The following is a 19,483-nucleotide window of genomic DNA, read 5'->3' on the forward strand; positions in this document are numbered from 1 at the left end:
GCGCAGCGGCTAAGAAATTGGGGGAGGGAAGGAGGGGGGGAGGGACCGTGATATACTGCCGGGAGCGCGGGCACTTCGGTGAAATTTTAACTGCCGCCTTTTTGTGCGTTTCGCTCCGAGACGGATAGCACGGGATAGGCAGTGCTCGATAGTGAGGTAGCCGGCTGCTGGGATTTAGTGGTGGTTGGCGAAACCAGAAGGCAACGATGATCAGGCTGACACACCCAATACAGGCCGTTGCTTTCGAGAAAGTAGTCGCTTGCTCGAAGTATGACCGACTTACTAACATTACAAATGCCTCGTCACTGAAGATAAGCAGGCAATATATTTTCGGAATCGCATATCCTTGACAGGTTTAAAAATCTGAAGACTCCGGACAAAGGCGAGTAGTTTTCATCGATTCTTGTTGTACCTACTGTAATAGAGATATTCATTCACGTTTTTTTGTTTTGTTTCTCATCTGTCGAAATCGATTTGGGTAAAGCACGGAGTATAATAATACGTCTAGCAGTAGGGTAAGTTGGTAAAGAGTTGTCTTCACTGGGTGAAACCAACCCATTTAGGAATTTCATGTCTTGGCAGCTGTGTTCCGTCATACACTTGCTCGGAATAACAAGCCAAATTTATTTGAAAATACAAATCTGCAGCAAGGCGAGAAATTCCAAGTCGGGTAGTGAAATTTGAATTACTCGAAAGCTGGACAGCGAGAGGAGAACGAAATACCACTGGAAAATAAATCAAAACTCCTACTTTTACAACTAGGCGCTACGTCACTTCAAGAAATATGGATTGTCAATTTGAGGGTCAGAAGGCTCTAACAATCTCGTGCTGTCAATCACACGCTGCAGACAGAGCTGCGCAAACTTTCACCATTTCACGCTCTAAATACTTCGCTATGAAAAACTCGATCCGCCCACAGCTTTACCTACTAAGTGATTGTTCGTGAATTGGAGCGCAATTAGTGCCTTACGCAAGAATACGAAGTGGTTACCCGTTATCGTGTATCATCACGTCACTAATTATTAACTTAAGAAAAGTGTTATAGATAAAGACACAAACAACAAAAAAATATCGTATCTGTGTGATACCAGAAACAGTGCCGAACTCAACGAGAATGAACAAAATACATAGATAGTACAAAGGGAGCACTTGCAATGTACGCTAAAATGTTCTCGCGGCCGCGAAACAGTTAGTGCTAAGTGCACGCATTAAGTCCGCGATTAGGTGACCGATGGTAGTGCTGTTATAGGCGAACAGACGGGCTTTGCAGTTCTCCTAATTACAGGTTCAGAGTTCTTTCCTGTACACGTCAGCGCGTTATCAGCCTAACGACCAATGATACGTAGAGAGTAGCAGCGAGTACACGGCAATTATTTTACGAGCGCTTTTTCTCCTCTAGCCGGAGATAGTGCTGAGCGGGTGTGGTGTCAATGGAACTAACAACAAGCTCAAACATTTTTATGGTGACAGCTACGTATGTTTGTTTTCTCGTATTTTTGATTAGCTACTACGTACCAGTTTGGAGCTGTTTCAACGACGTTCAAGGCAATCGGAACAGGACACTCCGTTGTCCCGGAAACTAAAGTGGCGTTGCACCTACCAGAATAATAACTTATTCCTCAGCTTTCGTAGGCGAAGGGGGCAATCTTGGACTTTTCTGATCCTGTTTCTCTGCTCGAACCATGCACCGCACGACATGAAATGGCTTTGTATCATGACCAAGGAGCTATAGTATTATCACACACTATGGACAACCTGCTTTTTGTGTTCGTGCCCATAATGTCGTTTCACCCTAACCAAAGAGGTTCTTTTTTGCCTTACATATCGTGCTCTTTTTCTTTTTTAGTAGCAAATCTCACGAAAAACATCGGTACTTCTTTCCACTAATAAAGCTACTGTTCTTTCTTTTTCCTGGCCTTTATCCCGTATCGTCACGGGGTCCACATGTTAATTATTGGATTTGGCAATATTAATCTCCTCCATTTCCACCCAAGGACGGAATTTATGTACTCTAACTGTGTGCGTATAGTGTTATCCACGTGCGAATTTTTTCTAAATGTTCGCGAACCGTGTGACAATGGCGGGACGTGGGTATCCGCCCGATATTCACCAATTCGGATGCGGAAAACCGCCTAAATATCACTTCCAGGCCAGTCGACACACCAGTCCCCGTCGTTAATCGACGCCAAACCGATGCGCCTCTCCGAATCCCGGATGCAGTGCGCTATTGCTCCCGGCTATCCGGGCTGGTCAGTAAAGTTAGCTTTGGTACTGTTAAAAAGACTATTCAGTTATTTTTTTTCTTTGGGCGGGTATTGTGAAACACAAATCATTTTTTCGCTTTCAGATATCCAGCCTTTCTTGTGAAAGAGCACTCATTGGAGGAATATCCAAGTTACATGAATAACTGGGGTTCAAAGAATGGAAAGGAAATGGAAGGGGAAAGAGACAGGGAGGAAATGTGACGGCTGTTTTTGATGAAATAGTTTCAGTGCGGGTGCACAATCAGCATCCGAACTCCTACGGGAATCAACAATCCGCGATTGTTAACACAACCGTTCTAAAGAAGCGGAGATTCCGGGTTCGAGTCTCGGCCCGGCAAAAATTTTCAGTTCTTGTCATTACATTGGCGCAGTATCCTTAGCATCTGGTAATCATTATTTCCTTCCTATCTCCTTCCCATCCAGTTTCCTTTCCATTCCAATCGCCCCAGTTATTCACGTATATGTGCCAGCTGCTTCATCGCGAGTCTCGTGTCCGTAAAATAGTCCATACGGAACCTTTACACTCATCCTCGTCTCCCTCCCCCCCCCCCCCCCCCCCCAGTCTACAACAACCGTCATTTGTTTGAAGTGCATTGTGGAATGTTTTGATATTTCATTCCGACAAATGTGAATCGACCTTAAGTTGTATTAACGAGCGAGTTCAGGTACTCTATAATCGAGACATGTAACATTGTACGAAAGAATGATGAGTTACTGTCAAGGAACAGCCTACGACATTGCTAAGAACAGACATCGGGTCGGAACAGTAATTAGCAGATGGGGCTTCGTACGCCAGAGGCTGTATTTTCGGGTTCCCTTCTCTTGCAATGTGACGGACAAAGCTCCGACGTTCGGGAGACGAGCAGAGTAGGCAGAGCACTCGCAGAGCCGCACGAAGCACGCCCAGCTAGCTCCTCGGACCGGAGCCTGATAAGGTGGCCAGATACGACGCTGGAAACGCCGCGCGACCAATCAATTACCCCACCCGACCGGCGGCGCACTCCTCGCGAAAGATAACATTGTCCGCGAGCCCGGGCTCCACCTCCCCGCTTCGCCCCCGCCTTTACTCACCGCAGCGTTGCGTTCCCCGGCGAGCATCAAGATCGAAATTATAGAAATCTCCCGCGGGCGGCTGAGTGCTGTTTTACATAAGTAATAAGCAATCGTGAGAAAATGCAGGCGCGACTGAGATTGCTGATCCGGCGGCCCGCCGTAATTGATTCTACTGCGCCTGCGTACTCGTACGCGCGTTTCACGGCGATCCTTTTGTGTGTGTGTGTGTGTGTGTGTGTGTGTGTGTGTGTGTGTGTGCGCCGCCACATGGCCAGCCGAGAAAGGCGTCAATTATAGACGCGCTGTTCTGAATGGGTACCGCCCAATGCGCATGCGCGAGCCGTTTATGGCCGAGGCTCCTTTCACCCGTTGGGGAAATTCTCTCTCGTTCCCCGTGTCTCGTCTCACTCCCCCTTTCTTTTTCCACGTCCCTCTCCGCCCACTCACGGTGAGTCCAGCGAGGTCCTTGGATCGTCGCCAGGTCTGGCTCCATCCCATCCGTCTACTGCCGCGCCCGCGACAATTATAAGTAATTGCATTTAATTTCCTGTTGCGTCATACCCCGCATTGGACAGGACCGTTTATTTCTTGCCCCTCGTTTTCCTTTTTTTTTTTTTTTTTTTTTTTTTTTTTTTTTTTTTTTTTTTAATTCAGCTTCTGCGCTTCTCGCAGATCGTCACAAGTACGGCGCAATTTCCTGCGTAAATTTCTATCGATAAAAAATGCACAGACAGTTATCGCTCGCTCATGTAGAACGGAATGGACTTGGGGGAAGTAATTAAACGTTTGGACCAGTCTGCTTTAATGTCCAGGTATACGCTGCTGTTGAGCAATTGTTTTGCCGAACTGCGCTGACCATGTATTATCTGGCGCATACAAAACTCGCCAGACGCAATGACTTGTAATTCGATATTAGTTTGCACTGTGTCCGAGAATCATGAATTTCATTATTTGGAATGCAACAGTTTTCCAAGTAAGCGCAATGTTTCTTTTACCTGATTGACAAAAATGTTATTTTGTAGCACAGTTGACTTTAATGCCATTTTTGTATTTTAAACTCACCACAAAATCTACAGTTTGAATTTATTTAACTCTTCTGATTTAGTGTCACTATAATTGTTTGTGTATGCCAGCGAAGGTACGAAAACGAATGAATCCGAAACCTTTTCGGTAACGTAAGAATAATATAAACTAATTTGTAAGTCTTAGTGGTCTGAACAACCAAATCACATTTGTATCCTGGAATAATATCTGCAACTGCTCATCCCTCTCACCTCTATAAAGGCTTTGTGTGTCTGACAAACACGAAGCCACACCCTCGATCGAAATCCACGTCCAAAGGATGAGTCAATTTTCTCCCCATCTCCCCCCTATTCTTGAAATATATGTTATCACATGCAAGAAGAAAAGTTTAGCGTAGTTCATGTACACCATGTCTTGTACACAAACAATGTGACCATAATAAGGTCAAGATGATGATTATTCCAAGTTTGTTGTATCATTTTGGATATGAACAACGAACACTTTAGATTTTTATGCTCGTGACATAGGACTGATCGTCTTGTCATCAGCGTGCTGTCCATTAACAAAAAAAAAAGCCCATTTAGACATTTTCTTGTCAGAAATGAGCCTTCGACACTTTAAAAGATTTGAGTGCGAAAACAATTAGCCTCTATGTATTTCATTTAGGAGCATGTCTCTTTCTATGTGGACTGCAAGAACACCCGATGACAGAGTGCGTATGCTGGCAGAAGTAGGCTGGTGCCAGTAATTTGGCCATGCAGCAGGGGCTGAAGGAGGAGACAAAAAGCAGAACTCACTCACCTTAACAGTCTGACTTTTGAGCGGCTTGTCGGGGTCCGGAATGTACTCGAGCGTGATGCCGTAGAACTGGCCCTTGTTGATGTAACTTATGCGGTCGTCCTCCCGTCTCTGGCTCGTCGATATCGGCGTCTCCAGGTGGTACTTGAAGCCGCACGGGGAGAATCTGCGTGTCAGAACATCACAGTCATTGTGCAGGTAAACCAACAGGCCTCGTACTGAGTACAGATAATCAAATCTATAATTATGGAAAAAAAAGGTTTATACACACTCTACTTCAGACACAATTAGTAACTGAACACACAGACGAAATCCTGTCCGAACAGGCCTCGGGATGCGCAATGGAGCCGACCGACCGCCATGTCATCCTTAGTGGATAGGAGTCATTGGATGTGGAAATGGTGGGGCATGTGGTCTGCACACCGTTCCCCCGACCGTTGTCAGGTTTCGTGACCGGTTCCGCTACTTTTCGATCATGCAGCTCCTCAATTGGTCTCACAAGGGCGTAGTACACCCCGCCTGCCAACAGCGATCGTCAGACTAGGATGGTTACCCATCCAAGTGCTACCCCAGCCCGACAACGATTAACGGGGACAGGTGTTACCAATGCGGCGAGGCAGTTGGCAGTTGAGTACAACTAAATATATACAATTACAATGAGAGGGCCAAATGTTACGATCATTCGGCAGAGAGGCTGATTGTTTGCATTGACAGCACAACAGGAAAACTTTTTTGGAGCACAGTAAGATAAACATTCTTTCTTTTTTCTAAATAAGACGCATCTGGTAGCTAGTGTACCTATAAGAGACCCGAAACATTTTGTAGTTATTTTAGACAGAAGTATGGAGGTATAATACAGAAATTACTCTTCGCGTTACGTCCAATAAATTGTTCCAAATTCAGTGTCGTGGTTTTGATTGCTTACGAATCATTTGATATGCCTTTGTTTTGCTGAAATCTGTATACGTAACTTTTGCGTCCAAGGACAACAGCCAGCTTTCGTGACGGTTTATGTAACACAATGAATCAGATGTTTTGATCAACGTTACAGGACCATCAGACTTCGGAGGTTGTTTAGTGACATTTTCTGAGTGTTTTGGTATATGACGCCCGTTATCTACGGTGGCTCGTTAAGAGTCAACAAGTGAAATTATAGTTTATTCGGTTTGTTACCGCAGTTGCCTTTATTTCTGTGAAAATACTTTGCCGGCCGCGGTGGTCTAGCGGTTCTAGGTGCTCAGTCCGGAGCCGCGCGACTGCTACGGTCGCAGGTTCGAATCCTGCCTCGGGCATGGATGTGTGTGAAGTCCTTAGGTTAGTTAGGTTTAAGTAGTTCTACGTTCTAGGGGACTGATGACCATAGATGTTAAGTCCCGTAGTGCTCAGAGCCATTTGAACCATTTTTTTGAAAATACTTTCGCAGCAGTGAAAGAGCCTGCAATGTTCAATCACCAGAAGGTAGAATAATAAACACATTAAATGCTAAACCCCCCTAATGTAAAAATACTGCGAAAGGGCCATCGTCCCTGCGGGAACAGCTCATAACGGAATCGTTTTGGCGTTTTTTCGCTTCGTTCAGATAACTCACACAGGAGGCGGATATCAGCAGATGAGTCGTGAGTAAATATATCCATACTGCTGTGTATCACTGTTAGCGCAGAACTACGCTGCCGTAAAAATCAAATTCAAAATAGAACTGAGCGGTTCTGAATGCACAGCGAAGACGAGCGAAAGAAGGCTCGACACGATATTATGAGGTATAGCACGACTCGTCAGCTCAGTGTACATCCTTGTCTTACACCATTTCTAATCAGAGGACAGCATTCTTAGTTTTTCACTCTGTTTGTAGTACGGTTCAATGAAAAAACCCGACATCGGACGATGTTGGACACAGGCATTCCTGTCGCCAGCGACACACATCGCTTCTTCGACCGGAGCGCACACAGTGAGACGATCGGCGGTGGCGACTCGGCCGACGTAAAAACAGCGGCGGCGCCGGCGGCGGCGGCAGTCCGCGCGCGTCGCGGCGGTTCCGCTTTAGGGCGGCGCGGACACCGGCCGGCGCACGCTGCGCGACTCCCCTGCGCTCATTTTGCCCTTTCGCGTCTCGACGCCGCCGTCCGGCCGGCGAGCCTCCCTCGCTTTTTTGCGCTCCGCGACTAAGTGGAATGCCGCGCACCGACTAACAGTACCCTCGCTGCTTTCAGATAGCCGCTTACCTGCCCGTATTCGCGCGCTCCCGGCTCTTCGTCATTCGAACAATACGTTACCGCCTTGCGACGCCGGAATTCGCGGCGTGCACGAGATAACGGGTAACTTACAGCGGCCTGCAACGACTACGTTTTGCCGCAATGCCAGGAGAGCGATAAGGTCTTTTCCTTCAATAAAAGGCTCCACCGCCATCTCACTCGCTTGTTGTGGTTGTCATGGCGTAAACGTAAAATTCAGGAAACGTCACACAGTAAGACAGGGGTGTGTAAACCATCAGCACGTAATCAACTTTCGCTTAATACGGCCAAGGAAACTGGTGCACTTACCTAATACTGTATAGCCGGCCGCGGTGGCGAGCGGTTCTAGGCGCGTCAGTCCCGAACCGCGCGACCGCTACGTTCGCAGGTTCGAATCCTGCCTCGGGCATGAATGAGTGTGCTGTCCTTAGGTTAGTTAGGTTTAAGTTCTAGCGGGCCGATGACCTCAGATGTTAAGTCCCATAGTGCTCAGAGCCATTTGAACCATAATATCGTGTAGGTTCAAATGGCTCTGAGCACTATGGGACTTAACTTATCAGGTCATCAGTCCCCTAGAACTACTTAAACCTAACTAACCTATGGTATCACACTCATCTGTGCCCGAGGCAGGAGTCGAACCTGCTACCGTAGCGGTCGCGCGGTTCCAGACTATAGCTCCTAGAACCGCTCGGTCACTAAGGCCGGCTTATCGAGTAGGGCCCGCGCGAGCACGCAGAAGTGGCGCACCAAGGCGTGGCATGAACTCGACTAATATCTGAAGCAGTGCTGAAGGGAAATGGAACCATGGATCCAGCAGGGCTGTTCATAAATCCCTAAGAGTACGAGGTGGCAGAGATCTCTTCTGAACAGCACGTTGCAAGGCATCCCAGATATGCTCAATAATGTTCATGTCTCGGCAACCTGGTGGCCATCGGAAGTGTTCAAACTCTGAAGAGTGTTCATGGAGCCACTCTGTAACAATTCTGAACGTGCTGGAATTGCCCAAGTACGTCGGAATGCACAATGGACTTGAACAGATGCAGGTGATCAGACAGGATGCTTAGGTATGTGTCACCTGTCAGAGTCGTATCTAGACATATCTGGTGTCCCCTAGCACTCCAACTGCACACGCCCCGCACCACGCCTTCACCAGCTTAGAACAGTACCCTGCTGACAAGCAGGGTCCATGGATTCATGAAGTTGTCTTGATTCACGCACACGTCCATTCGCTCGATACAGATTGAAACGAGTCTGGTTCGACCAGGCAACATGTTTTCAGTCATCAACAGTCCAATGTCGGTGTTCACTGCCCCAGGCGAGGCGTAAAGCTTTGTGTCGTGCAGTCGTCAACGGTACACGAGTGGGCCTTCAGCTCCGAAAGCCCATATCGATGATGTTTCATTGAATAGTTCCCACGCTGACACTTTTTGATGCCCCAGCATTGAAATCTTTATCATTTTGTGGACGGGGTGCACTTCTGTCACGTTGAACAATTCTTTTCAGCCGTCGTTGGTCCCGTTCTCGCAGGATCTTTTCCCGGCCGTGGCGTTGTCGGATACTGGTGGTTTCACCGGATTCCTGATATTCACAGTACACTCGTGAAATAGACATACGGGAAAATCTGCACTTCATCGCGGCCTGTGAGATGCTGTGTCCCATCGCTCGTGCGCCGACTCAAAACACAACGTTCAAACTCACTGAAAAGTTGACAACTTGCCATTGTAGCAGCAGTAATCGATCTGACATCTGCGCCACTTGTTGACTTATACACGCATTGCCGACCGCAGGGTCCTATTTGCGTATCTTCATATCACTGTATTTGAATACGCATTCCTATACCAGTTTCTTTGGCGCTTCAGTGGAGAAAGAACTGCTACCGTGTAGTATAGAAGATAGCTGGAAGAAATGTTCGTCATCGTCCTCAAAACAAGGTCACACTTTAGTTCAAGACGATGGTACCGACGGAGCTTCAATTCTTCAACGTTTAACCGTCAGGACAATGAATACGTGGTCGAAAGAGCGAGTATATTTAAAAAATAATATGCCAACTGTGGTGCTTCATCTGTACAATAACCTAAATCTGCCGGCCTCCTTAGCTCAGAGTTCAAAGTGTCTCACTGTTATGCGGAGACCCGTGTTCGATCCCCGATACTACCGAGAAGTTTTCCTTGATGGGAGGACTGGAATAGGGTGCATTCAGCCTCGTGATGTGAACAGAGAAGGTACTTGACTGAGAGATGGCGGCTTTTAGGCCAAGAAAGCCAACAACAGCCGGGTATCGGTGTGCTGATCCCACGGCCGTTCATACAGTATCCAACGACGTAATTGGCAAAGGATGACATGGCGGTCGGTCGGTCAGAACCGATTGACCTATCGGCGCCACACCCCAGAAGGAAGGAAGGAAGATGGGGTTTAACGTTCTGTCCACATCGAGGTCTTTGAGCACATGCTCGAATTGTGTCATGGATGGGGAAGGAAATCGGCTGTGCCCTTTCAAAGGAACCATCCCAGAATTTGCCTGGAGGGATCTAGGGAAATCACGGAAAACCTAAATCAGGTTTGAACCGTTGTCCTCCCGAATGCGAGTCCACTGTGCTAACCACTGTGCCACCTGGCTCGGTCACAGCCCTGAGGTTTGCCTTTTGCGAACCTATATCTGGATGACTGGATGCGTGTCCAGTGCCCTAGCAGCAGAGCCGCCGTTTTAGAGATTCGCTGTACCTGCAAAATAACTTGTGCAGTAAGCTCTGTAGCTGGAGCTAAGTGGAGTACAAACTCCGACCGTACCCAACGCCAGGCAGCTCGGCGGAGACTCTCTTCACACTTGGCGCTGATGAAGTCGAGGTGCTGAGAGTCACCTGGAGCAATCGACACGTTTACTTGCAGGCTGCGGCTACCTCGTACCGCCGGCGCGTAATGGCTGCGATATTTTACCGGCGGCGCAGATCGCAAGCCGCCGTGCCGTCCTTTTCTTCGCGCTGGGCTCTGAAATGGCTACCGCGTTTAATCCCCGTCACGAGGCCGGACGTTTAAGGCGCAGAGCTCGGGGAGAATGCACCGGCGGTCTAGAGGAACCGGCCGGCGGGCTCTTACGCGAGCGACAACCCGAGGTGCGGGAGTACTTACGGCGATTAGCATACAGATGACTGATACCGGCGCGGGCAAAAGCCCGTGGAAAGCGCGTCCGTGTGTGTGATGCGCAGTCGGCTTCCTAAGAAGCCGTTTCGCAACGGCGACGCGCCGCGCGCGTCGCATGGGAATGCGGGCTGTTCTCGGTGGCTGCTCATGAGTGCAGAGGAAAGCTGCGGGAGAAACCAGAACGGCAGAACGTTATCGCCTGCGCGGAATGTCGGGTATTTCGGTGCACGAGCTGTTGAAACGACACAAAGACGGAAATGGGAACGGTCCAGTGCCTTTGCAAGAGAGTGCAACATCTGTTTGGCGTCCGGATTACTGGAGACTTCAGCACTGCCGTGATTCGAGAAGGTACGGGAAGGAAGCTGTCAAAATTCACCCCTTAAGAAAGTTCTATACAGAAGACCAGAACAGAAAACCGAGGCTGTTTCAGATGACGGTCAGTGTGGCTTTAGAAAAGATAGAGTCACCAAAAACGCAAAGCTTAATTATGTGGACAAGCCGTAAGAAACATTGAGGGGAGGTTTACTATCTCTTGCCCGAAAAAAGCATGTTCTTTGAGAATTTTTTTTCTCTGGATCCGTTATAGATAGCAATGTCAAATTTCGTCAAAATGTTAACTGATATTTCCTCTACAAATAGGAATTTTTTCGACCGAAAATGTCGAAGAGCAAAGGCGGAAGTGCCGTCGAAACGAAACAAAATTTCGATATATACCTCCACGCGTGGTAAGTCACAGGTCAGCCGGCTCGTCTGAAATTAAAGTTGAGTTGACGTTAGCGAAGTATATAAGATTCTTTAGGAGTTCTACCTCGCTTAAGTTATTTGCACCATAGGAAACAAAATGGCGGCCATTTGAAAAAAATTGGGTTTTTTCATCGATTTTTCGAATTCGTCGGCCAAGTAAAAATATTTATAGTGGATGGATCGGAATAAAAGTGGTACAATTCGTAGACAATTTACTTAGCTTCGTCGGAAACAAAGAATCAGGCCAATCGGTTCAGTAGATTTGAAGTTACCATACTGGGCGATAAAAAAACGTCACTTCGAGAAAAACGCGTTTGATGTTTTGACTACATATAAATGCAATATTGTGCAACGTACGTTCAATCTGCCATTCCGGGTCCATAGGCTAGTCCTTCCTCTTCCTCATAGAGGGCGTTCTGCTCGATCTGGACCATCCTGCACTGCTCCACAGCCGCTCATACGGCCGGTGACAAGCGGTTTTCGGCCGCTTCAATCCGGTGGTCGCCCGAACGCTTGGCGAACTGCGTCGAATAAAGTCCCAGGGTGACGTCCATTGTTGTCATGGTCTTCAGAATTGCTGAATACCCTTCGATGAAGCTGCTCACTGCCAGGAAAGTCGCAATCTCCATAGTCTTCGTACGAGAATGAAAATGCTTGGGGGCTAACTTCCAAACACACGCGTTCAATCTTTCATTTGAATTTTGTGTGTTCCTTTCCAAGCACCGGTACAATAACTCGTCCTCCGAAAGAAAAAAACTGGTGCGTGAGAAAGGCCGATTTTAGGCAGGTGTACTTTTTTTCTTCAACTGCGAATAACAAACATTTCTGTTCCGTATTCGGAAAAACCGCTTCAGGTGTGGATTCTAGACACTTTTATGGATCCAAAAACGCAATTTAAAAAAATCGATTTTTTGTGCTAAAAGATATGAACCTCCCCTTAAGACAATTTGACAGGATTTGTAGACCTATAAGAATGTTCGACAACGTAAAATAGTGCAACGTAAAATAGTTATAAGATACAGGCTAGAACGGACAATACAGAAACCTAGCGACTCGCGTAATCTGCGCACAACGTATCTACTACTGAGCGAATTTTGTGGCGTAGCTACGTAAGTTACACACGCGATGAGTATTTGTGAATCAGACTACATATTGGTGAAAACAATATCAAAATCCCCACAGTAGTTCTGAGATTAGACTTCATACTCAGAAATAAAAACGCGGTGGGTGACTTTACATTACATACTAGGTGTTTCAAAATCTTTGCATCAAATTTCTCTTTTAGTAGAATGAGATTTTCACTCTGCAGCGGTGTGCGCGCTGATATGAAACTTCCTGGCAGATTAAATTTGTGTGTCGCTCCGAGACTCGAACTCCGGACCTTTCCCTTTCGCTGGCAAGTGCACTACCATCTGAGCTACCCAAGCACGATTCATGCCCCGTCCTCACAGCTTTAATTCCGCCAGTACCTCGTCTCCTACCTTCCAAAACTTCACAGAAGCTCTCCTGCAAATCTTTCAGAACTAGCACTCCTGGACGAAAGGACATTGCGGAGACATGGCTTAGCCAGAGCGTAGGAGATGTTTCTAGAATGAAATTTTCACTCTACAGCGGAGTGGTACTTCTGCAAGGAGCTTCTGTGAAGTTTGGAAGGTAGGAGACGAGGTACTGGCGGAATAAAGCTGTGAGGCTGGTTCAAATGGCTCTGAGCACTATGGGACTCAACTGCTGTGGTCATCAGTCCCCTAGAACTTAGAACTACTTAAACCTAACTAACCTAAGGACATCACACACATCCATGCCCGAGGCAGGATTCGAACCTGCGACCGTAGCAGTCGCTCGGTTCCAGACTGCGCGCCTAGAACCGCGAGACCACCGCGGCCGGCAAAGCTGTGAGGACGGTGCGTGAGTCGTGCTTGGGTAGCTCAGCTGGTTAGCCGACATGGTAGCTCAGCGTGTTCGGTAGAGTGTTAGCTGCTCTCTGTAAAAAGAAAACTGAGTTAACTGATCAAGGATGAACTTATACGGGTGTCTCGCGACGTCCGCCCCAAGCAAATGCAATTAACGAAATGAGATTTAAAAAAAAAGTGGTTAAAAAAAAGTTTGTAGAGCACTTGGCCGCGAAAGGCAAAGGTCCCGAGTTCGAGTCTCGGTCCGACAAACAGTTTTAATCTGCCAGTAAGTTTCTCTTTTAGTAGATGCCGACCCTAGGACGACGATATGTCACTTGCTGTATTTGCATGCAAATTGCAGCCTTCGTCGCCGATGACCAGTAGTCTGCATGGGTGCATAAACCAGGTACCTGCTGCGGAGGCCCATTGTCAGCAACGTTCGCTGAACGGTTGTTGAGGAAACACAGCTGGTTGCACGTCTGTTCGCCCATACATCTATCTGCAGCCGTCATTCATCCCTGTCACGTATGGCCCTTAGCGGACCACAGTTGCCTCGGCGCCAGTTTTGTATTGCGCCATTTTGCCATGCACGTTGTACTGTGATCATGGCGACACGTGAACAGTTTACAGACCTAGTCGATTCAGAAATGGTTCCACCCTTGGCTGGAAAGTCAACGATCATACACTTTTGAGCATCAGATTACTCGCACCGTTGCCCCAACACGTTTTATATACCTTCGACTGCTACTCCTGCCACTTGCCATTGTCAGCAGTTGTTATACGTTGACATCGAACATACGCAGTGGTCGCATTAATTTAACTGGACTGTGTACTTTGTGAGAACAACAGATTGGCGTTTTTTCCGTAAAAGCTGTTTTTTGTATCTTTTTGCTCTTAGTCCGGCCCGATATCTGAATGGTCAGCGCGGCGGTCTGTCACGCCAAGGGGCCCGGGTTCAATCCCCGGTTGTAGCGGAGATTTTCTCCCTCAGGGACTGGGTGCTGTGTTGTCCTCATTATCATTTCATCCTCACCAGTGGAAGGCAACGGGAAACCACCACTGGAATCACTTCCCTAGACGCTCATGCGGTGGACCTGTCTGAAGAGGCTTCCCCCATGACAAGACCTGCCGTAAGGCAGAAGACAAAGTTTTTTATGGGGTTCTTTCTCTTGGGAGAGGTGTGGCCCAGAAGAATGTAATTTCAGCAGGTGAGAGGCACATCGGGGATTTCTAGCTCGGACTTTCCCGCGGCCGTGATATTTAGTGCGGCAAGCAGGAAAACGCGCCGAGCCAGGCTGCGGAGGCTCGGAATATTAATACGGGATACGGCGGCAGCCCACGCCGAGACAGCTAATGAGGCCGGAGAGGAGATTAAGGGCAGCGCGGATCGTGCAGGCCTGGGTGCGCTCGCGGCGGAAAGGTCGTCCGTCATGCACGCCCCAGTGGCTGCAATCGGCCAGCCGCCCACATTCCGCAGAGAAAGTGGAAATCCGCCGGCGTGTCATGCATGATATTACTTGGCGGTGACAGTACCGCCGCTTGCGTAAACCCGCCGGTGCTCCATATAGAGAGAGCCGGTGCCGGGCGGTTGGCAAGTGATCGAGTTACAGGGCCGTGTCTTAATCTCGCCAGGCGTGGACAAGCAGGCGGAAGCTGCGGCCCAAAGTAAGAGCGCGTATTGCTGCCGGGTGACGACACCGTTTTTCAGACGTGTGCTGTGCTTATCAGGTATGCGGTAAAGAAATCGGCAAGGGGAGTGAGGTTGGGCAATATCTCGCCAATTTCGAGGTGGTTATGAGCTGTCTATAGTCATGAGATGGTTGTTGTATTGGGCGGGAGGGAGGGTTGGTGTGGAGGGGGAGGGGGTACAGAGAGAGAGGGGGGGGGGGAGAATGTGCTCCTGTCGCCAGGCCAGGCCAATGACAGACTGCCACGGGACAGTGACGTCATGAACAGGATGGACAGGACGCACTAGTTCAAGATATTTTATCACGACCAGAAACGTGGAACACTCCATATCAGAGGTCGAGCAGCCACTTATCTTTAGACTACGTGGATTCGTTTCACTCTTGCACCGCGAGGATCTCGATTCGATTAACGTCGCTGCCACCAGGAGCCACTTCAGCGGGTAATAATGGCAAGACTCAGCGGAACCAAAAAGATGTCCAGCGCAGCTCTGGGTGAGACATTAGGAACAGAAAAGTTTTATGGACCACTACCATCTTACCAGCAGCTGAGATATCGGCTCGTGTAAACTGTAGGTGTTGCACCCAGCTGTCGTGGTTTGTAACAGAAGATAGACGAGCCACCGTTCGGCAACGTATAGTTCCGTGCTGAATAATAGTAACCATGGTCAGCTATAACGGGCTCTCCGCAGTGGTAACACCGGTTCCCGTCAGATCACCGAAGCGCTGTCGGACTGGGCTAGCACTTGCATGGGTGACCAAACTTTCGCCGAGCGCTTTTTGCAAGCGGGGTGCACTCGGCTCCATATGAGGCACACTGAGGATCTTCTCGATTGAGAAGAAGCGGCTCCGGTTTCGTTAACTGACATATGGCTGGGAGAGGGGTCTACTGACCTCATGCCCCTTCATATCCGCATCCAGTGACTCCTGTGGGCTGAGGATGACACGGCAGCCGGTCGGTACCGTTGGGCCTTCAAGGCTTCTTCAGGTGGAGATTAATCCAGTTTGATTCACGAGTTGTTCAGCTAATTGTGTGATAATACTCGCACTTGTCAGCCCTGTTTATACACTGAGGAGCAGTCAGAATTTAGAGAGAGAGAGAGAGAGAGAGAGAGAGAGAGAGAGAGAGAGTGGCGTTGGGGTACTCACATCTTGGGTATCTGAATCTTGTCGGCGTCGCTCTGGCGGCCGAAGTCGTGCCATGGCCTGGAGCGGGCGCCCGCGCCGCCGCCGGGCTGTCCAGGGGAGGTGGCGGAGCCCGCGCGCTGCGCACCCAGTGACGAAGGGTCAGCCAGCAGCGGGCCCGCCTGGCACAGGTCCGTGTAGTCGAACTGCTGCTGCAACACCCGCATAGGCCTCACCACCCCGCAGCCGGGCACCTGCGGCGTACTCCACTACACAGGCGCACACTCGCAGAGTCACTCACTCACTCACTCACTCATTCCAGGCAACCGTGCAAGCCATACCAGAAGACGACATAATACCAGTATCTTCAAGATAACACCAAACATTTTCCAATAACATGTACAGATTCTTGTACACATACTGCTCTTGTAACAACCACACTAGGCCTGACCACCCTGCAGCCAAAGACCTGCACCCACATTACAAGTACAACTGGCGACCCTGCCAGGATCACAGTGAAAAGGAAGAAGTAGAAGAAGAAGAAAACCCTGGCAGTCACTAAATATGGAAATTTTATGAGCAAAGCATAGTCTAGATCACTTTTTCACTACTGAAGTGGCCTGTTTAGACCATATCAGACTGTCTGTAGATCCCAAAACAGAATAAAGAAATCAACAAAATGTATACTTATTTAAAGTAATAACTTGAAAGAAATCTAATAGAAGCAGAAGGTACTTGAAATATAGAAAAGCTAACAGGTATCACATGTATCATGTGGCATTTGTCATCAAATTAAAGTATCAGTAATGTGTTTGCAATTATATCTAAGCATATACCATCTCCATAAAACGGTAACATTAAATTATATAGGTACTGGTGTGTGTGTGTGTGTGTGTGTGTGTGTGTGTGTGTGTGTGTGTGGTGTGTTACCCAGGTATCCTGCTACATCTGTATGTTATGTATCTTTTGTGTGTTACTTTAAATAACTTAGATTATTGGTGATAATTGTTTTGCTCTGATTCTTTCCAATTTTGCTGTTGTAACACACACACTAGTCCCCACTTCTCCACAGTCAAACACCTGCATCTCCATTACAAGCGGCCTTGGCGACCATTCCAGGATTAAACTGAAGAAAAAGAAGTAGAAGAAGCTACCAGCAGTCACTAGATATAGAAATTTTGTGAACAAAGCATAGTCTTGATCCCTTTTTTACTACTGAAGTTTCCAGATTAGACTCAAAATAGAACAAATAAAAAATCGAAACATGAATTACTACCTATCATGGCCGTCAAAACCTAAACAGAATAAGGAAAAATATCAAAATATGAATCGCTGCCTAATACATCCATTATTTAAAGCAGTACATGAAATAAATATAGAAAAGTACCTGTAACTCAGTACCTGAAGTATGGAGAGGATCGTAACTGTCACCAGCATCAGCTGGTTCTTATCATCAGATTGAGAGATCATCAATATGTCGGCAATTATTTCGAATTATGTACTGTCACAATAAAATGGTAATGTTAAATTGTATGAGTACTGATGTGTGCATCTGTATGACTCATAAATTCACAAAACACTTCAGATACTGTGCTACATTTACTTTCTTTCATGCATTACTTTAAATAACTTGTATTATTGGTGATAATTAATATTTTGTTTTTATACCTTCCACTTTTAGATACGGTGACGCCCTAGTTGGGTTATAAGCGGTCATTACAATAAAAAAATACCTAATCCAAACTGTACTTGTTCACAGAACTGGAAACCAAGCTCACTACTTCCTCCTGAAACACAATGCATTCCTGCTCTAAAGAATAAAAGTGTACAGACCAGCGTTTGTCATGTCGTCTATGACAAGAGTTTTATAGACGGAACAGGATGTCGGTTTGGGAGAGGACATGAGAACGAAATCGGCCGAATCTTTTCAGAGTAACATTAGATGATTCAGAGATAACAAGGAAAACTTAAATGTCGATGGCAAGATGAGGATTTGGACCACCGTCCTAATAAATATGGATCTAGTGTGTCATCAATGAGCCATCTCGCTCGGTAGGAGTTACTGTTTATCACTTCTTTTACCACAAATTGTGACGAATCATTCGTTTTACTGATGGCAACCTGTGCAGACACCACTAGCATTCCAAACGAGGTAAATAAAGCCCTACTTAGCATCAGATGCTTCATCTCAGTTTGAACGAAACAGCGAAACGTTAATACTTTGAGAAATGAAAGAAATCTGACATCACGGTATCCAACGGAGAATGCATTACTCTAATTCTTACGCACTAAGACTAAACATGCTTCACATTACTTACAAAATTTCCCTCGCTTGCCAGTTACCGCAACTAGAGAAAAAAGATATTTAGAGTCTTTAAGCGTCCATATCTGCTGTTCAGCGGCGCTGATTCATCCAATACCGTGCCTAGCGGTAGAAAAGGAGAACAGAAACAAAAAAAAGACAAGAGAGGCGAGCAAGTTGTTTTAGCAGAGTACGTTGAAGGAGATCGTGAACACCTGGAAGTTATCTGCACAGACAATCAGCTAATCAGACAGTTGACTTGGACTCATTTCGACTTTTATAAATGAAAGAGAACAAGAAAGAATCCGAACCGCGCAGCACAGGAAAGTAGCTGCCCGACTGGCATACACGGCGTGGCGTAATCTTCCTGCTCCTTCATTTGCAACGACTGAAAAATGATTTGCTCTTGGGGTGATGAGCACCAAACAAGCGACATAATGAGTGAAACGTTTTCTGACCGCCCATCGGGCTAATGTAATTACCCCACTTGCATTAAAACTGCAGCATGTGCTTATGTAAACCTTGTCTGTGCGACTAGACAGACAACAAGACATTGGTTGCACCATGTAGCGTTCTGATGTTATCATCTCAGGATCGAACATGATTTATTGCATTAATTAAAAGTGTTGTTTCCTTCACATCTTCGTTGATGGAAAAGTTGGATAAGTTTCGAATTGCCAACGCAAAAACTATGTTCAGAAAAAAAAAACAATTTGGTCCTAGTACAAGTCTGTTTTACAAGGCCGGTGGTGACATGTGTTGAAATGCGACACGTGTTCTTACGTGGTTTTGTTTACTACGGGTGATTAGACGCTGTAGGGAAATTCTTCTCTAACGAACCGCTGATACTTGGAAAACAGAGATTTATTACGAGCTGACTAAATATCCCTTTTAAATAAGAGATTGTTGCTAATATTTTATGGGTGACTCACTGTCGTAATTTTAGTTAACATACACAAAAAAGCCGTCCTTAGCATTCAGATCACTTTGTCAGTAATGTACAGAGAAGTTATAGCTCCTTGTTTTTTCCCTTATTTTACGTCCAATTATTACAATGTAAAGGCTTTGGTAGCCACGTAACGTTATATGGTAGCCTCTCTCTAATCAGGCTGTACAATCTGAAAATGAAATTTCAATAAAGAATTCTAGTGGATAGCAAGAAGCTATCGCCATCGCCGAGCGAAGGCAAGCCAAAAAATCTACAGAGGAATTTAAGTTCAACAGCGGACTA

At 47.0% G+C, this 19,483-nt stretch overlaps 1 protein-coding gene across 13 annotated transcripts in view; it reads right to left on the reverse strand.

Annotated features, from left to right (window-relative positions):
* The window catches only part of LOC126272805 (protein grainyhead), a 290,734-nt gene that overhangs the window by 110,268 nt on the left and 160,983 nt on the right, over positions 1 to 19,483 (reverse strand). For 9 of the 13 annotated variants that reach the window (XM_049975984.1, XM_049975980.1, XM_049975990.1 and 6 more), the window contains exons 4-5: positions 15,975 to 16,162; positions 5,142 to 5,304 (exon numbers count right to left, since the gene is read on the reverse strand). In XM_049975984.1, coding sequence (XP_049831941.1) covers positions 5,142 to 5,304; positions 15,975 to 16,162 — 351 coding nt within the window. The remainder of the gene's footprint in view (positions 1 to 5,141; positions 5,305 to 15,974; positions 16,163 to 19,483) is intronic. The other 4 variants (XM_049975991.1, XM_049975979.1, XM_049975983.1 and 1 more) reach the window with 1 other exon arrangement.

Source organism: Schistocerca gregaria, chromosome 5, assembly GCF_023897955.1.
Source record: "Schistocerca gregaria isolate iqSchGreg1 chromosome 5, iqSchGreg1.2, whole genome shotgun sequence".
NCBI lineage: Eukaryota > Metazoa > Arthropoda > Insecta > Orthoptera > Acrididae > Schistocerca > Schistocerca gregaria.